This window comes from Neovison vison, chromosome 6 (genome assembly GCF_020171115.1).
Source record: "Neovison vison isolate M4711 chromosome 6, ASM_NN_V1, whole genome shotgun sequence".
Lineage (NCBI taxonomy): Eukaryota > Metazoa > Chordata > Mammalia > Carnivora > Mustelidae > Neogale > Neogale vison.
This window is the reverse complement of record NC_058096.1, coordinates 159400233-159422237: the sequence shown is the minus strand read 5'-3', so window position 1 is coordinate 159422237 and position 22005 is coordinate 159400233. Positions and strand designations below refer to the sequence as shown.

At 39.4% G+C, this 22005-nt stretch overlaps 1 protein-coding gene across 22 annotated transcripts in view; it reads left to right on the top strand.

Annotated features, from left to right (window-relative positions):
- Positions 1 to 22005, top strand: part of ARPP21 (cAMP regulated phosphoprotein 21) — a 153035-nt gene that overhangs the window by 64370 nt on the left and 66660 nt on the right. For 8 of the 22 annotated variants that reach the window (XM_044252737.1, XM_044252736.1, XM_044252738.1 and 5 more), the window contains exons 10-14: positions 2262 to 2370; positions 4259 to 4360; positions 10528 to 10565; positions 12392 to 12451; positions 16728 to 16960. In XM_044252737.1, the coding sequence (XP_044108672.1) occupies positions 2262 to 2370; positions 4259 to 4360; positions 10528 to 10565; positions 12392 to 12451; positions 16728 to 16960 (542 nt within the window). The remainder of the gene's footprint in view (positions 1 to 2261; positions 2371 to 4258; positions 4361 to 10527; positions 10566 to 12391; positions 12452 to 16727; positions 16961 to 22005) is intronic. The other 14 variants (XM_044252754.1, XM_044252751.1, XM_044252740.1 and 11 more) reach the window with 11 other exon arrangements.

Genomic DNA, 22005 nt, shown 5'->3' with positions numbered 1-22005 from the left:
TTTCATTCATTCATACATTGATTAATTTATTTATTCAACCAAATGCTTCCCATATTCCAGGCACCGTTCTAGACACTAAGAATTAAGTATTTAAAAACCAAGGTCTCTATCAATATGGAGCTCACATTCTCACCCTGGTTAGTATATTGAAATCTCAAAGCAGTTTTCTTCTTAAAGAGGAAGTTAGTCTAAAGCATATTCACCTTCTGCTCGTGAATCAAAAAGTTCAGATTTCCAGATCACTTTATGTCTAAATGAACAGCTACAGATGATTAGCAACAATTATAAGAAATAGATCTGTAGACTTCTCAGCAAGCAAAGCATTTTATCTACTAGAATTTACCAGACTATGGAGTTTCAGTACATTCCAAGAGCCTTACTTAGCATTGATGCAATTACCATTTATATTTTAGCTGATATCCCCATTTCACCTGCTACATTAAAAAAAAAAAAGTAACATCTAAGTATTGGTTGAAAACGTTAGGAGGTTTTAAAAAAATTCCCAGAGAATTGTTATCTTTTACAGTGGCCTGCCAGCACTCACTAATATAAGACTTTCCAGTGGAATAAGAAGTGTGCTGTGGGCATGTGACACATGAAACACATTTAGTTTCTCCACTGGAAATGGCCTTTTTGCTGTAAAGTGTGAGTTTACTTTGTTCCTGTAGTGTTTTGATTTTCAAATGTCATATTTGCACTCGCGGGTTGTTTGTTGTATCATATTTTACATTTTAATTTTGGTGGAAAACATCTCCATCGATCTTTCGGATGATGTCATGTGGGGTTTTTGTTCTTCATTGTGAGGCTGGAGGGCCTCTGGCCTGCTGTGTGCTTTGGAAGCAGAGAGACCGAATCACATCTCTGCAAGGATGTGAATAGGCTGTTTGATGCCTGTGGCTTGCTGGGAAAATCTATAAACTTGGGAGTCAAAAGGTTCATGGAGGGATGGTTTCTTGATCTGTAAAAGAGGCATGAAATATTTGCTCCTCCTATATCAGCGTTCTATTGTTAAGGATTGAGTAAGACAATGATACCATTTTGCAAAAATTATACACAGTTCTGGAAGCGGTAACTGGTATTATTCCAATTTTCTGTTAGTGTCTGCTCACCAATATCAGTATAATCTGTGTATATGTATTTGAGAAAAGGATGTGACGCGTCAGGATTTCAGCTATACGCTTAAAGGACTCCTTTGTTTTCAACATGCCGTTTGCTTATTTGGGAGCTTGAAGGAAACGATGAGTTTCCCTTAATTACTGGTCACCCGTATTAAACAACAGACGCTGTGAAGTAGCTTTCCAATAACAGAATGCATAATGAACCCAGTAGAGATAGAAAACCCACTGGGCTTCAGAAGTAATACATCAGACATGACAGAGACGCTTTAATGAGAGTCATTAATTACAACTTCTTCTAAACCTGGGACAAACATTTTAGCACTTCCTCTGGGGATGAACCCATGCCCAAGCCATTCATTGAGTTCTGTGGCATGCAGTGACGAGTGTGGGAAATTAACAAGAACATGGAGCTCTTTCCAGTAATAATACAAAATGATTAAGAGGACCTAAAAAAATCAATTGACTAATCAATAGTGTGTAACTGCTTGGAGCATTTTCCCCATGCTAATCAGCCATTACGTTGTTTAAACTAAATGTGTCCAGTTTCCCCAATTACTGAACTGATTTACAAGACATGGTCAAGGATGTCAGAGTCTACTGGAGCCAGATTCCAGGGCATTTGTCACTGAGAAAGATGGAAGGAATTTATAGATGAACATCTCTCACTATGGATTCTGATGGCTCTTGAGAGGCACAATGTGACAGGAGCCGTCCTCCTTGTCTGCAGACATTGGTGAATTAATATGGTCTGCCCAAGTTCTCCACATGTGCATTTGTTTGACATGTGCCTGTGAACCTGATTGAATTCAGGAGTGATGGCGTTCAAAATAATGAAAGAAAACATCTATACGCTATTCATGTTCAGGCCTTTAAAATGTTTTTTAAACTTCAGCCATGGCGAGAAGCATTCGGCAAACAAGACTCTGAATTCTAACAAGACCTGTGAAGTGACACATTATTACCTACCTGTATAATGCCGGCAATTCTAGCATCAAAAACACATGTAACTTTTTGTTTTGTTTTGTTTTGTTTTATTTTTTTTTTTTAAGTTGAATGCCACTGTGGGGGAGAAAACAGCACTAAGAAAATAACTTTAAACAGGAGCGAAAACTTTTTTATTGATGTGTTTTACTTTGCTGGCAGACCAGAGCAAAGGTTTTGTGAACATTTAAAAGATGAAAAAGGTGAAGAATCCCAGAAGCGGTTTATCTTGAAGCGAGATAACTCTAGTATTGATAAAGAAGACAATCAGGTTGGTTCTCAAGTTTGAGAGTGGCTGACATTGTTGTTTTCGAAGGTGGGCTGACTTATGTTCTTGTCGTTCTGTTGTCCCCTTCTCCCTCCCCCAGTCCCCCCGGCTTCTGATACTGACTGTCTCTTTCCAACCTCCTTGCCCCCTCGCCTCCCCCTTTGGCATTCAGTGGGTAGCCAAGAGAACGTGTCCTGATTGCTTCAGCCATGGCTCTGTGTTGGGCTGCATGGGTGGTGCTTGGCGCAGTTCCCGCTGCATGTGTCGGGCGGGGTTGGGATGCCACCGGCCGGAGCTGTCGGGAAAAGCTTTGTCATCGCATTTCCAGATGTCTGTGTAACTCTGGCAGTCCTTCCACTCCTACAGCTTTGTCCTTCAGTTGTGCACACATTGAGCTGGATTCTCAGTCCGGACCGATGACCAACTGGTGTAGCGGTAAAGAACAAACCTTGTTATGGTGAGGACAGGTGGATTTTGCAACTCTCCTAAAATAAGTCTTCACAGAAAAGAATCGAGTTCATGTTTTAGTCTTCCCCCTCCTCCTTCCCATGTTCTACGCCCGTGTAAACTGTGTGCTTGTTTTGCATGAACTGTAGTGAAACTTTCTCCTTTTTGTGTATTATGCTTGTGACAAAACATTTACGTTGTCCTAGAGTAGCCTTATTCATGGTTCCTGGGCAAGGGTAGAGATATCCTGCTCAACCTCTTCTCCAGATTGGGGGCGGGGAGTGGGATCCAGAGTGATGAGGAAGAAAACTTAATGAATGGCAAAAGAAACAAAGGTTCAACAATAATTAACACAGCAGGGAGTTATACAATGCCATTACAATTACACTTTGTGTCTCTGACAATCAAAATAGATTTTTTGAAAATAGACTTTGCTTTAGAATTCTTAAAGGTAAGACAATAGGCATCTCGCTCAAGTTATTATTTTAATGACTCTCAGTGAGTCACTGGAAGCCAGTACGTGCATCTCCGATGTACTTTTTTTTTTTTAAACCTGTTCATCATCTGTATCTCGTTTCTTCCTACCCCCACTGCCACCACCATCAAGCGACAAGTAGCTCCCATTGACTTCGAGCCACATGGCTGTGTTGTGTACTTAGTGGGCGTTTGTTGAATGGATGGATGAACGTGGTTAATGCAGAGAATTTTGTGAGGAATGGCAAGAAGACGATGGGAGGGTCATTGAGATGCAGTCAGCGGTGCAGATGCGAGACTGAAGAACAGTCCTCATGCTGGGTTCTTTGGATTGTTACTTTAGGTACCTTGGCATTGACCCTACTCAACCAACAGGCTTTTCAAACTTAGTTTCTACTTTCCAAGCAAAAACGCAGAGCACAGGATCAAGTCAGTCATGGAGTAAAGAAGAAACACAAATTAGGACGTGGAGACGTCATGTCCACCATTTCCTTTCTGCCCATTATTTTCTCTGTTCCCTTGTTCTGTGTCTCTAGTGCCCAGGTTTTCAGAGCCATGTCCTCCCTTAGCCACTTTGAATTAGCCACTTCCTCAACATTCTGCCTTTGTCTAAGGACTCCAAAGCACACGGGTTAGCAAAGGAGACAGAGTCTATCACTGTGACCCACGTCATAGCTGAACTGGCGGAACACCTGAGGCACATCCAGGTGCTTTCGTTCTGGAAACAGCTGTACTGCCGGCATCCAGTGGGGAAGGTAGAAGGAGCAGCACACACCTGCCATTGCGTGTCAGGCACAGACACAGCACACCACACACACCCGCACAGCCTCCTTAGGGACCAGAGGGAATGAGACTCTTCATGCTCCATTTATTTAAGTGAACATTTATTATTCTCGGCTGACAGTTGCTTAACTGCAGATTTCCAACAGCTCAACTTGGATAACCGTACTGATTTCTTTTTTCTGTTCAGCAAAACAGAATGCATCCATTTAGAGATGACAGACGAAGTAAATCAATTGAAGAGAGAGAAGAGGAATATCAGAGAGTGAGGGAGAGAATATTTGCACACGATGTGAGTAGTTGTTTTAATTGCCTCTTTAGTGCCGTCCTTCCCCAGACAGCAAGCTGGCAGGACTCAGGAAGCTGGAGCCAGGGACAAATCGAACCAAGCACACCAGAGGTGTTTCTGGAAGAGGACCTGGTTCAGGGAAGTGATGGAAAAGGAGCCAGGGGTTGTGTGCCTTCCTAGGATATGACCTCAGGGGGGATAGAGGTGTGATCCATCAGGGCCCAGTAAAACAGACCCTAAGTCCTCAGCAAGGTTGCCTGATTTGAAAAAAATGCTTTCACATCCACATTAGCCCGCAGACAGCCAAGTGTTGTCTTTGTAACACTAACGTGCAGAAGAAAGACACATAAAGAAGATAGAGACTCTGTTAATCACATACATAAACATGGAATTTTCTGCATTCTTAGCAAGCACAAGCATTTTATTATATCAAAGTTAAATGATAATACTCATCTTCTTCCCCCTCAGCTTCAGATCAAATTAGGTCTGTGAGCATTTTATCACAAGGAGATAATCATGAGATGATTTCTTTTGTTCAAATCCCAGCGAAGAAAATGTGGTGGGGGATTTTTCCTGTCCTCTTACCCACTGTGGTCAAAATAAAATGCTATTAAACTAAATAAGAATGAAAAAGTGATTTAAAACAGCTGAATTTAAATGCAAGAAAGCGAAAAGGGCAAGCCAGTGCACAGCTTCTCCATTCCATGAAATCATTTGGCAGCCTTCCCTTTGCAAAAGTAGATGTGGGAGCTCCTCTGTGCAGATCTTCTGTGGCTTTGCTGGGTTAGGTGGGCCGTCCTACCTCCCATCGTGATTTGGTCTGGAGGCCATTTCCAGGCCAGGCTAGAGACCTAGACTCCACTGCTTAGCATGGACAAGGCCTTCTGACCTTGGAGGTTTCAGGCCCAAGACAGTTTCCCAGGTCCTCCAGCTCTTGCTGGATCCTTCAGTATAAAGCTGCAGAGGAAATTAAAATTCCACCAACAGTGCGTTTCTTTCATGTTGATACAGATTTCTGTTATCTCTTCTAGATTCTCATTGCCTTTCTTGGATACAATGAAATAAAACTTTAATGATTGAAGGACCTAGCTCAGAGCTCTGGAGTTGGCAGAGTCTGAGAGAGGAAGCTGTTGAGGGATACTGTCCACATGCAGTTCTAGAAAATTCTATGGATGTTTGGGCTACTTAGGTTTTTCTTATGGTCAGAGTTATTGGTGGTGCAAAGCATAGTCTGACACCTGGTAGGCTTTAATTGTGTTCCCTGGATAAAAGGATGAAGTAAAGAGAGGCTTTGTTGTACCATGATAGTTTAGGGGTGTCCTGAGTGGACTGGGAGACAGCATGTTACTGTCCAATGAGCTTCATGGAGAGAGAGTTTTCTGAAGGTCAGTTTATTTGTTATGCTTTTTCTTTCTTTCTCTCTCCCCATTTATCCATCCCCCTGCCTTACACACACACATACACACACACAATTTCCCTCTGATTTTCATTCTGGCAAGTCATAAAATATATAAATGAGTTGTGTTGAAAAGCAAATACTAATCACTTAGATAATAGACAAACATTATGCCCCCCCACCCCGCAAAGCAGGGCCACATTGCAGACACTCAAGGGCTAGATGGCAGGAAAAGCATCCTTGATGCTTGCCTGTGAGGAGGAGGCTTCCTGTGCTGCTCCCACCCTTCATGTGCACAGAGAGGTCATCCCAGACATGGAGGAGTCAGCAAGACTCCCTGTACACATCACATTTCCCAACAGCCCTATTAAGGAGAACAACAGCAAGGAACCTGGGTCCCAGAATAAAGATTAGAGGCAAGCTGCTGTTTCAAGCATCCCTAGCTAACTGCTGAATTAACATTCTTTAAGACAGTGAAAGCAGACGAGGGGTGCCTGGGTGGCTCAGTTGGTTTGGTTGAGCATTTGGCTCTTGATCTCAACTCAGGTCTTGATCTCAGGGCCCTGAATTTGAGCCCTTAATGCGGTTCCATGCTGGGTGTGGAGCTTGCTTAAAAAAAAAAAAAAAAAAAAAAAAGCAGACAGAAGCGTGGGAAAACTTAAATGCCAAGCTATTGTCATGGCCTTTCAGCTGATGGCATCATTTTGCAATCTTCTTTGGAAGGCTGTGGCTTCTTCCCCCTGCAGAGGTAGAATAGTGTGAGTTGCTGTGATGAGCTCTTTGGTGACCAACATTTCTGGGGTTATTAATTCAAGTGAGATACCTGCCTGTTTCTGGCCCTGCTTTTCCCCCTGATCTCCTGGGACTGGGTTTTTTTTTAATTGGCATCCTGTACCCAGAGTAAACTCATTGAAAGTCTTCAGAAATTAAACAAATTCCTCAACATCATCTACAAAATATTATGTACATGAGTGTAGGTACATTTTTTAAGGTAAAGATCTTGATTTTTTTTTTATCATAGTTTTACAAGTTTTTGTCACTTTTACAAGGCTAAAAGCCACCTTCTCAGAGGGGGAAAAAAGATGTCCAGTCCAGAGCACTGCCGCTCTGCAGGAACAATGCAGTCATTAGGCTGGTGTTCCCTTGGTTTTGTTATTAATTCCAGATCTCCAGATTTGACAACTTAAAACAGATACACAAAATGTTTGTTACCTCACAGTTCCTGGGGATCAGGAAGCGGAGGGTGGCTTAGCTGGCCAGTTCTGGCTCACAGTCTTTTGTGAGGTTACGGTCAAGCCATCAGCTGGGGCTTCAGTTGTCTGAAGTTTCAATAGAGCAGTTGCCTGCTTCCAAACTCACCTGCATGGGTTTTGGCAGGCCTCAGTTGCTAGCGGGCTATGGGAGATCTAAGTTCCCACTCTGTGGGCCTTTCCCGAGGCTCCTAAGCATCTTTGTCACCTGGCAACTAGCTTTCCCAGAGCAAGTGACCCAAGAGAAAGAAAGAGAGCCCAAGATGGAAGCTACAGGCTTTTGTAACCTCATCTTGGAGCTGACATACCTTCCCTCCTGCTGTGTTCGTTTGGACACACAGACCAAACTGGTATACTGGGGAGGTACTACAAAACACCCTGGTTGTGGATACTGAGAGGGAGGAATCATTAGGGGCCATGATGTGTTAGCAGGATATTACTGAATCTTCTATTAATGCAAATGCAGGGACATAACATAGCAATGTGAACTTCCTTGAGTACATAGAGCAACACACCTTGCTTTCCACTTACATAAAGAGAGAACACTTTAGGGTGTCTTCATCTGTACAATTCCAGATTCCCAAATGACCATTAGGACTTCCCACATTGTTGAGGTATGTACAGTAAGAAATCAAGTATAGTAAGTCAATTATAAAACTGATGCAAAGAATCCAGCATAAGGAAACTAAGTTATAGGCATCTTTTTTGCTGGCCTTTAATTTAGTGTCTTCATAATTTAAAAACCGAGGTAGTAAAAGCTGCTTCCCTTGCCAATTATTATTTAAGGAGTGGAGTCATTCAAACAGGTTCAAATGGTGACATATTTACGTAGAGGGTTTTTTTATTATTATTATTATACTTGAAGTTACAAGAGTTATAGAGAAATAATTACCAGTACTTCACATCAGCAAAATCAAAATATATTTTAAAATTAGTGGTGCTCTTGGATATTTTACTCATGTATCTTGGTGTCTAAGGTGTGTGTGCGTGTGTGTGTGTGTGTGCGCATGCATGTGTAGTTTTTTACTTAGGTCCACAATCAAAATATGCAGATCATTTGGGGATTTTCTAGAAAAATAATCTCAATACAGTAGCCTGAGATAAGGCACATTTATTATTTGAGAATGAAGTTGTCATTAAGTCAAGGCACACAACAATTTAGTTCTCAAATAAAAAATGAGTGTATTTTTGTAATCAGAAATATTTGAACTATAACTCTTGTTTCCTTTAACAAGAATTTCGTCTTATTTTATGATTAATTCAATGCAATGTTGCTGGCTTTGGCAAGGTTACGTTGCTAAAGCAATATATTTGAGAAAGACGTGTTTTGCCTGAAGGATAGTTTCTGAAAGATATTTATGTGTAAATAGGGATTCTGGGAGGAGTTCATCCATGGTCTCCCCAGCATGCACTGGGATCCATCTTCTGTGACAACCCTTGAGAGGGGCGTGTGATGTCACCTGGATTGGGGGTGGGGTGTGGGAGAGAATTCTGTATCCCATTAGGCAAAATGATTTTCTCCTTAAAAGAAAGAAAAAAAAGAGTCCTTTATATCTGAGAATGCATATACCTGACAGCTTTGAATACTGCACTTAATTACTGTGACACTTTTATCTTTCTCTGCTATTAAAATTTGCAAGTTATATTAATAACTTCTTTAAAGTTTATTTTCACCCCCTATTGAATCACAACCCATAACCATATCTGCTTTATTTATGAAACTGTGTTGGAAGGATCATGAGATAAATCTTTAGGACTTTTGCACAAAAATTCAAAAATATTCTTGAGATATGTTTTTGGGAAAGTTATCTTTGACTTGCAGGTCCCTTATTTTTCATTCAGAGAGTTATGGCAGCTTAGCTTTCCCCCAAATACTATTGGATTAATGAGTCTGAAGAGGTCAGTCTTTGATCAACTCTTCCAAACAAGTAGTAGAGTTTCAGTAATTCCACAACCCAGCCAGAACATTATAAGCATAATTGACTTCTTTCCAATTACAAGAGCTGAGCAGTAACAAAGTATCGAGCTCATAACGTACACCTGAGACAATTAATTCCATGGCTTGCCTCAAACCAAGAGTAAAACCAAACTAAAGGAAATGATGATAGTGGGATATTTCACTTACTATAAAGATGTCTTCACAGGAATAATATCAGTGGTACATAAAGCGTATTTATTTATAAATACAAATGTCAAAAGAAGATACTTTCTGAAAAGGGTGTTTCTTAATTGGCTTTTTGTTGTTATTGTTAAATAAGATGTTTGTCCACTTAATACTCAGGATGCGTATTAAATGCACAAAGGTTAAAATAGAAATGGTTCTAGAGATGCACTCTGAAACGTTCAGATCACTGAGGAAAACACATTAGGCCCGAAGCTAACCCTTTGGTTTAGTGGAAGGAAATGACTTCTCCAACAAAATGTATGGAGAAACCAATATCCTGCTTGCCTCTCTGGGTAGCAGTTACATTAGCTAATCTTTTAAAAATTCAATATTGAAAGGTCCTTATTTACTTTGGTTTTATTTTCTCTTAAAATGGACCTGTTAGGTCTCAATTTACCATTTAGCAGGTCAATTTATTCATCATTTATAAAATCTACACATATAATATGGCATGTGTATTTATGGTTAGAAACTCAGTACTTTGAAAATGGTTTTTGTTAATTCCTAAACACAGTCACTATGTTAGAGGGCCATCTCACCATATTTTGTTTAGACATCTCTTTTTCTCCTTGTTAAAACTTAATTTGATTTGCCTTTCCCCAGCTTGTAATAGTAATGGAATTTTCTCTTCCCTATATGTGTTCTAAACACAAGATAGTGGGGAATTAATAGCTAGGGGAATGGAAGCTAAGAAGAGTCATTGTTTTTCTGTGTGAAAAACAAAACAAAACATTAGATAGGTTTTACTCTTTTTTCTGATTAGCTTCATTTTGTTCTCACTTGACTTCTGTGTGCCCACCCTCTGCAAATTGATTGATGGCATCTCTTTAACTTTAAGAGTCTTGCAGTCAATCTGTTTATGTCAAGAGCGTCTATCATTGCCAGGCAATAACTGTAGGGTTGTGGTTCTATGACTCTCCCATCCTTAGGTGGATCATGCTAAGAGCACATGCTCTGCCTTGATTTGAACCAGTCCTCTGGCTTTTGGGAGCTATATCTCTGCAGCTCCAGAAGAAACAGCTAGCTCAGGATCCGATGGTCACATGCTTCTCTGATTCTCATACAGTTTCATTCACATCTCTCTCTTTCTGACCTTGATGCTGAACAGACTAAAGCTAGCCGTAACCTGGAGATGTCCTGCTGGAAAAGTACTTGTGTGCTAAAAGAGAAAGAGAATGGTGTACACGTCTAACTCTAACCATTTTTTTCCTTTTTTATTTCCATTTTTCAAAACATAGTGCATATTTCTCTTAATTCTTTTCCTCTTGAAGGGGAAAAGTAGTTTTAAAAGCAGGCAAGGATTTGGGATCCCTCAGCACATCCAGAACATCTGATACAATGCCTTTTTTTTATTTTTCAGTCAGTTTGCTCCCAGGAAAGCCTTTTTGTGGATAACAGGTAAAATGCAATTTGCTTTTTCATGTCTGTAGAGGAACAAAGTCTGTCATGTGTGTCCTGTATACTCATAGGTATATATCCCATATATAAGTGTGTGCTTGAATATATGTATAAATAAATACATATATCTATGTGCACATACTTATATGCATACACATATGTGTTATTTAGCATGCCTAAAACTATTTAATTTGGGGAAATACTTCTCTGTTACTTCCAAACATAATTTTTGTACATTTTCCTTATTTAAAAGTCTTGACTTCTGGCCCATCCAGAGGTCTAATTCCTGCTACCTTTACCAGGCATTACAAAGCATAAATGAACTTGCAATTTCATTGGCTTTTGGATGAGGCTGTTCATAGTATTTGTATATTGGGTATCATTAGCTACTTCTTGTGCCCCACTATTTTATATAGTTGTGCAAACTATAATTGGAATAATGTTGTTTTAAGTTTCTCACTCTAAATGACCCATTAGTCTAACTTGGAGATCTATCTAAACTGATCTAAATTTACTAACTTGGAAGTTAGTAGGGGGGTAGTTGTTGTGTGATGAATGGGTTATACAACTTATACAAAGTCTTGAGCATATGAGCCAAAGGTTTTCAAATTTAACATATACCTTAAAGAAATAGTTCTAAACTGACATAGATATTCAAATGCTCCCTTGATTTAATTGCAGCTTTTCAAGAGGAATTAAAGAATTCTACATTAGCTGTATTAATCACATTTAAGGTGCATCAGAGTGGGCAAGTTGGAATGGAAATATGGTATCCCTTCAGAAAGTGGTGCTTAACTTTATTTCAGGTGTCGGCTTAATGGGTGCCCCTGTAAAACTGAATAAAATGGAGGCTGTTTGATTAAATTCCAGTACTTAAAGAAAATTTTAACCAGGCATTAGGATGATTGGGGGGGAAAAGCTATCTTTAATATTAGCAGTTAGAAATCTTTGAGTAGCTAACCCTCTCATTGAACAGCCTGTTCTAGAATAGATGAAAGTAGAAAATGTATCTAAAGAAGACATTCAAAAACATCTTCAAAAATCCACACAGATTTAAGTGAATATTCCCTATTTACAGTTTAAGAATCCATGAGCACTAACATCCTAGGGATGATGCTGAAGCATTCCAAAGATCTATATCCTAACTAAAAAGATGAAGTGAGTGTTTATAATTCAGTTTAGTAGGAAGCCTTATTCCCTAGTCATCCAGTCAATAATTTTCCCCTTCCTTATGCCCAAATTTTATTCATTTACTTGGATTTTGCAAAAAAAAAGACTGCTAACGCTCTTTAAGTGTCCCTTAGATTCAAACTGAATTATATTCATCTTTACCATAATTGGTGACAAACATGCATTGCATATATGAACAAGTCTTGATATTTCCAAAAAGCAAAAATCTAACTAAATAGATTCCCATTAAAAATAAATACATTTCTTGGATACCTGTTTCAGGAATGTCAATATTTCATTCTGCCCCTCCCCGCAAAAGAGATAACTTTAATATTGCCCAAAGGAAAGAAAATCAAAGCTAATATATTTAATTAATTGTCTATTAAATGATTTATCTTCTTTTCTTTTTCCATTCATTCTATTTCTTCTTCCTTTCCTTTTTATCTAGTATCAGTGCCTTAATCCTAGGATAGGGGAAAAAATAATGCTGTCATTCATTTATTATTGCAAAATGCAACATCGTGCACATAAAACACATAGTACACGGGGTTGATTTGCAAGAGTGGTACTGTTGCAGAAGAGTACACATCCATTTAGCATAGGGCATTTAGTGTTATTAGGTTTTATATCATAAAAACCATGTTTTTCATTTCCAGTAGGCTCTTGGAAGACAGTAACATATGCAATGAGACCTATAAGAAAAGACAGCTCTTTCGGTTGGTATGGTTTACTTTTTTAAAACTGTGTTTTCAGATTATGTGGCAGAATCAATGTTAAATATAAGTGTACTAGTGTAAAATATCTGTTTATGAAATAAATAAGTTTGGTTATATCTGTAAAGCTGGTTACAGAGCTGGTGTTAAAGCCATGTTAGATAATGTGAGATATGGGACTAGGGAATTACTGCTTGGTATATAATCATTTTAGGTTCCTCCTCTGATTTTCTGTTTTGGGTAGGTTTTTTTGCTTTTATTTTTGTTTTCTCCTAAAAGGTTAACTTTGACAGCATACTGATTTAACATTCCCAAGTCAACTTTGGTGAATTACATCATCAAGTTAAAATTCCTCTAATAGTTTGCAATTATATATATACATGACTGATATTGGAAAAGACACCAATGATAACTGTATTTGAGTAGTTGATTTTTTAAGCCACTACTGGCCATCATAATACTTCAGTTGTGTTTTTCAAGCATAGTTTTTATTTCAGAGGGAAGGTACAGGCCCTTATAGGCCAATTGCTTCCAATTATAATGAATTACTTAAATCAAGATCTGTGTAAGATAAGGGGAATGGATATATATGTGTTTAATATATATTAATATTGTATATTTTAAGTTCTATACTAAGTTGGAAGATCCTTGAAAGCAGAGGGACCATAACCATGTCACTACCTTATTAAATATACCTCTAATATTCATTATAGGCAAAAAGGATACACAGCACTATGAAGGTACTCAATATGTAATGCATATATTTAATATGTTATTGCTTTTATGAATATTAGGATTCATCTCTGTTGTAGGAGAGAGAAAACTTACTCATTTACAAACAAACAAAACATTTTGCCCACCTGGAATTAAGAAAAGACCAAGGAAAGTAAATGGATTGTTGCTCAGAAAGTATCTTTTTGTAGTAAATGTGAACTTAAGATCTCATAATTAGAACAGTTGGATTAATTTGTTCCCTTTACACTTTGGAAGAACTAAAAAGGTTTTTTAAAAATGTCTTTCACATTTCTAGGTTGAACTACATAGTCTAATACTTTCCCCTTGTATCAATAGACCATTTATTATCACACTTTACATTAAAAAAGTAACTCTGCATTGTCCCCTTGAAAATTGAGAAAAGAACAAGAAGAATTTACCAGTACTCATGTACTCACACCATAATCTGGCTTGTTTAAGCCAATAAATTTATGAAATGTGGATTCTTCCCCTTTAGACCAATGGGTTTTACATAGCCCCAAATCTGGTCCCTAGCCAGAGCTAGGATCTGCTCAGATCAGTCACTCCAAATATGAGTGCCATCACCCACCAAGTCATCAGGCACAGAAACTCAGGAAGATGACTTAGCACAAAGGACATCTATACAACACTTAAAGCAACTCAAAGTATACATATATATAACTTGGCAAAAAAAAAAAAAAGTGCAGACATGAAGGAAAATAAATGTTGTTAGTTATATTAATCAGCACCGAAACAGAACCCAAAGTTCTGTTCTATTCCTATTCTGGAATCAAATTCTCATTATACACAAGGACCAACTCCTCTTGATGACCAGACGCCTCATTTCCATTGTCTTCTTGGATTCCAGTAGGAAGGACCAAGACTGGGTTTAGAATGGACAGGAAGGCACTTGTGGTTATGTTTGTCTATGAGGTCTATGATTCTACACCCAAATAGATATGAAATTCGATTCTGGACCTCACTTTGCCAGTGCTAAGGCAACTAATCAGTAGCTAAAGTTATAAAATATTGTTTCAGTGTATAAATAGAGATCCATAAATCAATATTAGATGCATTATTATGAATCTCATTAATGCTAAGACTAAAGCAGTGACTAAAGTTCCCTCTTTTGGGGATTTTGACAGCTCTTTACTTTGGGATATTGATTTGAAATGGTAGAGAGTAAAGGTAGAAGAAGTTAAGGAAACCTTAGATTGCCTTATTGGCCAAGGGTGTAGCACAAGTCTAGAGGAGTTATCCAATGCCAGAGTGAAGCCTGCAAACTCCAAGATACTAGTTTGCACCCAGGAAAAGTGGCAGACACTCCTTTGCAGATGGGCTCAGCCACACTGGCCTTTCCTTTCATGGAGGTGCTAGGGAGACGGAAACCTATGGCGAAAGGGAAAACGAAGCAGAGCTCATGATCATCACCTGCATATGGAGAGCTTCCTTCTGAGGCATCCTGTATATCGAGGTTAAGGACTACCCTAAATTTTTTCCTATATGCAGTATTCCAGATTAGTTCCAAGTGAGACTATTGTCACATCCCTGATGCCTTCACAGTTGCTAAATAATGATTTTGCCAGGCTTTGGCAAAGACAGGTCAAATTAATCAGAATTAAATGTGAATAAAGTTGAATTTGGAACTTGAAAGGAAAACAATCAGGAATGGAGCAGGAGCACCCTCAAAGAAGCTGTTTTTTTTTCCCATCCACCCCATCTCCTCTGGCTTTCTTGAATTTCAAAGGGTTTTAAGAACTCAAGCCACCTGACCATCAGTGAGTGTGTGATACTTTCTACTCACAATCTGATCTGTTTTTAGATCCTCCTTCTAATCCTAGCCATCCCTGAGGTGCTAACAGAATGTAAAAAACAACAAACAAACAAACAAACAAAAAACATTGATGCAAACAGCAGGGCGCTGAGTGCTTTTTGTTTTGTGAGTTTTCTGTCCTCCCTTCATTTTTACAAAGTTCATATCACAGAGGAGCCATTTCATTTTTATTATCTCTTGAATCTGTTTAGCTTCTCAAGTTCTCATAGAACAAAAGAGAAGTTTATTAGGTAAAATGGAAACAAACGCAAAAAATTTTGTGTGCCTTCTGCACGATTTGGTTGGTGAGTTTCAATCAGATGCACACACTCCTCACATCTTCGTGGTCCTATCATTGTCTTTAGAAGAATATCTATTAACAAAGCCACTGACCACATCTGTGAGATTAGGATCAGCACTTAAACATGTCACGTTGCTTTGTGATAATGAAATTAGGGGTTGTAACTATTGCCAACTATTTACGTCCCCTTTACTTACTGATAATCCATGAGAATCTTAGAGTATTTTAATCATGTCTTATTTCCAACTTGCAGGAAAAGCTTTGAAAATATTCACTAAGTTCCTCTTTAAGCAGATGGGAAACCAATGAAAATGCAAATTTCATCAACTGTCTTTATAAAACACATGTGATTTTGTGTCCTACTTAGAGATATTCTGGAGTCTTCAGAAATCATGTCTGCCTATTGAATCTCTTCCCATACATTCACTTTTTCAATTTGGATTTAGAACCAACATGTTCTTTCACTTATGGAGTTTTGTTATTTCCATTGATCCCCTTGGAAAGTTTCATGTCAGTGTAGTGTTTATACTGGTGTTGTTATTATCACAAGTTTTTCTATGTGAAAAGCACTAAAAGACGCTTTCCTCTGCCCATGAAGGTTAAACTCACCAGGCAAAACTCTCACCCTAGGTCAACAGAGTAATTTCTGTGCTGTCAAAACCTTAATGGATTCAGATAGACATCTCATCAAGTTAGAAAATAATAAATGGTTTCGCTGACTCTTTGTGCGTTTTCCCATGGTCCATTATTTAATGCTAAAGGAACAGACAAAACCTGACTTCAGTGGGAGTCGCTTTAGAATCATTCAAGATCATAATAGTTCCCAAACCTCGATTCACTGTTGACTTGGGCTGGGAGAATCTATCCTCTTTTCTCCTCCACAAGAGAAGTTAACAACAGTATTTTATTTTATTTTATTTTATTTTATTTTTAAGATTTTATTTATTTATCAGAGCGAGAGAGAGGGGAAGAGAGCGAGCACAGGCAGACAGAATGGCAGGCAGAGGCAGAGGGAGAAGCAGGCTTCCTGCTGAGCAAGGAGCCCGATGTGGGACTCGATCCCAGGACGCTGGGATCATGACCTGAGCCGAAGGCAGCTGCTTAACCAACTGAGCCACCCAGGCGTCCCAACAACTGTATTTTATACCATGTTTTTTCTACTTGTTTCTCCTTCACCGGCAGAGGGGTAGTGTGACATTTCTAGGTTTGGTTTTTCTGTTTGTAAACATGCACATTATGTGTGGTATGTTATCTGTCTGCCCATCAACAAGCTATCTGTGACACTGTTTGTGAGGCAACAGGCTTAATGGAAAGGGTTGCAAGAAGGGTCTTGTGTAGACGGCTCTTCTGAGAAAGGTCCCATTCTGTGTGCACACCACTCGTGGAATGTAACACTGTCCCTGTGCATCTTTCCTATGGCTGTGCTCCAGGGGCAACAGGGATGGCTCAGGGAGAACATCCGGGAGTCGACAGAGCAGCTCAGAGAATGAGCTCAAGTGGTCGGACCACCAGAGGGCATGGAGCAGCACAGACTCAGATAGCTCCAACCGCAATCTCAAGCCCACCATGACCAAGACGGCCAGTTTTGGGGGCATCACGGTGCTGACCCGGGGTGACAGCACATCCAGTACCAGGAGTACCGGGAAGCTGTCCAAAGCAGGTAGTTAGTACTGAATGGGTTTATGTCCTGTTGTGTTTCCTAGGTTCCACCCAACCCGTACAGTCATTATTCCCTCTGGCTTCCAGTAAATTAATGATGATGATTATTAATTGCTGGGATACCTGGGAAGTCAGAAGGTGCAATGAAAATATCAACCCTGTCTCTTCAAATTACCAACCTCTTGAATCTTCACTTTCCTTACTATGTTGTCAACCTAAAATTGTCAGGAGGCAATAATTGAGCAAAAGCATTTATTTGGGATCAAAGCATTGTGATTCAGGATACACAGATATGGATAGCAACCCAAATAGTGTCCCACTTGGGAGCAAAAGTCAGGTATGAAGGAGGACACGTGTTGTGATGAGCACTGGGTTTTATACATAACTAATGAATCGTTGAACACTATACCAAAAACTAATGATATACTATGCAGTGGCTAATTGAACATTAAAAAAAAAAAAAAAAAAGTCATGGGTCTTTAAAGCAAAAAGGGAATGCTTGTATACATCATTTACAAAGGATTTTTGATTGGTGTTGGTGGCACAATGCTGATCTTGATTGACTATAACTGGTTTCAAAGGCTATCACTAAGCCTTTCCTTAAGTGTACCAGGTTGCAGGTGTTTGAGCTGAGTCCTTGCCATATTTGCAGTCTGGCCCAGTTCAAAAGTTCATGGTTCTGCAGGTGAGGATGTGTCAAATACCCATCTCCTTAATGGTCTCCTGACTCCATTTGAAAACCTCTTGACATAAGTGACCCCATGTCATTTCAGCTTTCACACCATGAAACATAAGTTATAATAGAATATGATGTTATCCCCCCACACTCCCACCCCAGCAAACTATTGTATTTTTTTAAACTAATGTATGTTAAAGTTCAATTATTTATATACAAATGGTTACCAAGCCACCTGCACATGGTAACTAGTTAACAAACCTAGCTATTATTTTTGATTTACAACTATGATCAGTTTCTTAAAACCACACTCTAAGGTAATTATAATGTTAATAGTTTGGGCTGCTACTTGGACGCTCTGTTAATATGATTGTGGGCAAGTTATCTAACCTGTTTGCAAGTCTTGGTTTCCTCCTCTGAGAAATGGGGATAATTGTAGTCCCCATATTGCAAGGTTGTTTGAAGAATTAAAGAGTTAATGTACACAAAGCAATTAGAAAAATACCTGGCAGTTAAAAGCCCTCAATAAACACAAGTTCATGTTTCCTTTTATTACTGCTCTTAATGCTTCCATCCCTGCTTTGCAGATAAGGAAAGTGAGCCTCAGGAAGGTGTGGAGTTCCAAGTAGCCAGCTGCAGGCATCTCTTTTTTTAATCTTGTGTTTTCTTCTAAGTGAATAGTGATCTTTTGAGATAAGTAGTTCAGGTTTGCATGGATGGTCTTTGGGAGGTGAGAGCTAATGAGAACCATGACGTGGAAACAACTTTAAACTGATGGAGGCATTAATACCAGGGGTTCATATGAGTCCCAAAACTCTCCATCGTGGTCTTGCATCCCTAGCTCCTCTGTCTCCAACTCCCTCACCCTTGTTTTTAAATTATGTTCAGATGTTCAAAATATCTCTTAGAATCCCCAGAAGGTGGCAGATGACCATTCAGTAGTTCTCCGTGAGCTTCATTTTGGGGTGATAGTTTGTCATGTTTCTGTTTGATTTTGATTTTGCCTCAGAAGTTTGGAGTTAATGTGGGTGTTGAGAGCTGTGATTCGGAGACATGCCCTGGGTGTCAGACACACTGGGGGTGCATTCACAGACCTGGGGGTGCAGGGCATGGAGAGAGGGGGATGGCGAATGGCCAACACCAACCAGAGATTAGACATGGGTTGTCATTGTGAATACTTTCCTATCCAAGCTTCACACTCACGCGAGGGGGCACTCTTTGTGAAATCTAGACTCATTATGCTAATGGTTTAACGTAATTATGTTGTTGAAAATGCTCCTAAGAAATTATCTCGTGTTTTCCTACACAGGCAGAAAATTAATAGCATTTAGTCACAACCACTCCTACATATGTACACACTTCCTGCTCCTTGGAAAGATTCAGGTGGGCTCACACTGCCTTCTGCCTTCTGTTGTATCACCAATTGGTGAATTCTTGATGTCTTACTCTAATTAATTGCTCTTCTATCCCACTATTGCAGCAACTGAAGTCAAGAAAACCCACTGTGGTGCACTTGAGCTCTTGTAAACTAAGAAAGGTTAAATAGTTTTAAATCTCCTTAAAATGCAGAAACCAAGGACCTTAAATGGTATACTTAAAAATTCCAGCACACCAAAAGAGCACTTAAGATTTTTAAATTAATCGTCACTCTCCATACACCAACCCCCCAATCACTTCCGAAGAAAAGCTCTTTGGAAACATTTAAAACACTTCAAGAATGCTAAAATGCCATGTTCTTTGAAGAATGATTAGAAATTGTAAGTGCTTCAGACATTTTTTTCCCCTTTTAATCTAAGTGTCTCCTTTTGAAAGCTTGTCAAGGTGCAGGAACGGAAAGGAAAAAAAAAAAAAATTAAAGGCGATCAAGATAGAATGTCAAAACAAGCTTACAATTTCCCAAGATGGTTTTATGAAGCAAAGCTGTCAGTTTTGCTGTCATGGAGCTTCAGAACAGCACAAGTTTTCAATTTTTTACCTCATTATTCGCAGTGGAATTGCAAACTTTTTTTTTTTTGACCTTTCAGAAACCAAGCTTGGAGTTGTGACATTTAAGTTACTCTTCTCCTCCTCTAATTACATAGGTTTGAGCTTTAAATAGATAATGATGAGACTTTCTCCAGGTGGGAACATGCTTTCCTACATTTTGGAAGAAGCTTATTTCTAAGTCTGAGCCTCTTCAGACTTGCTCTGAAGGCCTGGGTTGTCTTTCTCTTTACGTATCTCTGACACCGAGCTTAAGGATGTCCAGGACACAGCTCCAGAGGTAGATGATGTCATTTTGTCTTGACATTGTCCTCGTGGAAGGACAGGAATGGTGCTTACACTGTAACCTCTGCTGCTGCTTGGTGGTAGCTATGAGGTTGGGAAATGAGTATAACATCTATTTCTTTCCACCCTGGTCAAAGGACATTGCTTTACTGCCATCCTCTCTCTTGATCTCCAGAGCAAGGGTTCTCGACAGTAGCGGCATAGGAAGCAGCATGGGTTGCTTGTCTTCAAACCATGCTTTGAGAACAATTGTTCTGAGGAAATCAGATATCCTTATGTTTTGTTTTAGTAATTTTACCTGGTGTGGTATTTTGTTTTCAGGATCCAAGCGTATTCTTGTTGTTGTCACCTTCTTGTCTACCTTCCATCCAGAGTATTTTTGGAGCCAATGCAAGCCACCTCATCTCTCTATCACTTCCTCTTCTTGGTGTTTATTTTCATTACAGCGCTAATGCAGCCTGGATGTTCTCTCTCTCCTTGTAATTTCAGAAGCTTTAGGTCATTCTATTGAATTTTCTGACCCCTGAATCTGGAAATATTTTGTTGAATTATTAATTCAGGGAAAAATACTTATGGTTCATGGTCCTTATAAAAGAAGAATTGCATCAGACAAGATAAACAGACAAGGAAGATTCTATTCATAACTATTGCAATAAGGGCCAAGACTATTACAATACGGGAGAAAGACTGAACTCAACCCTGAGCTAAGGAACTGCAGGGGAGTTGAAAGGGCTGCCGTGAACTACTGGAAAAACACTGGGTAAAGGTAGACAAGTAGTTGGTGAATCCAACTAAGTCATCTTTGCTGATTGGTTCTTATCACAGTCAATCTTCTTTCTCCCCTCGCACAGAAACTGGCAGACAAGGGCACCAGTTCTCTTGATTATTACATTTCAAAGAGATACTCCTGAGTCCTCAACAAAGACATACCTGGGTTGTAAAAGAATTACTAGGCTAATGAAAGGTTGACACCATAAAGGGGCAGAAATGCTCTAAGAAAAAGGAGGTAGAGGAATGATCCTCTGGAAGAAACCAGTCTAAATGTTGTTCAAGTTGAGAGGAAGTTTAAGGCTACCATCCTCATAGCTACTCACCATTCTGGTGACTTATATTTTACAAAAGAGGATACTAAGGCCTAAAAAAGTAGTTATTTCAGGGGTGTCTGTGTGGTGCAGTCGATTAAGCATCCAGTTCTGGGTTTGGGTTCAGATCATGATCTCAGGGTCATGAGATTGAGCCCCACGTTGGGCTCTGGGTTCAACACAGTCTGCTTGAGTTTCTCTTTCCCTCTGCTTCTCGTCTCTACAGTCTCTCTCTCTCTCTCTTTCTCTCTTTCCCTCTCAAATAAATAAAGAAATCTAAAAAAGAAGAAGAAGAAGATGATGATGAAGTAGTCACTTCATGAAGAAAACACAGCTAGTCAGTGGCATCTTCCCACACCCTTCCTCTCTGCTGTCAGTTTTCCATTTTACTTTGTCATATGATGTTTTATACAACATCCCCCCTCCATTTTTCCCTCTTCCTTTTTCCTTTCTCTCTCTTGAGTGTTCACCAAAGTCCCCCATCAGTCACCTTGATGTCTTGTCCCTACACCTTCTGCCGACTGCCTCTTAGGGTCCAGCTTCCAATTCTGAGCATCTCATTGTGGGCAGCATTGACTTCCTGTGCTGTATCTCTTAGAACCTAGGCACTGTCCTGCTTGGGGCCCAGGCCCTACATGACTCTGGGAGTGAGGCATAGTCCACGTGGTCCTGAACGCAGACTCTGCCACACATGAATTATGCTCGGGAAATTTACTTAACATCTCTGAGGATCAGTTCTCATTTTCAAAATGAGGTTGCTGTGAAAATGAGACTAGGTAATTCACATAGTGATTAGCATAGCGCTTGTCATGTAGACATACTGTTTAAATATTTGCCATTGTTAGCATTCAATGGCATTTCTCCATGAGAAAAGGAGACTGGACACAATTTAACTCTCAGCACCCAAAGCAGTAAAGTTCTCAAATATCAATTTCATTTTTTTTTAAATTTTTGAACAGTTCTAATCCTTTACATTGTCTTTGCCCTGCCCTCTCATTGTTTCTGTTGAAGGTGCTGCTTTTC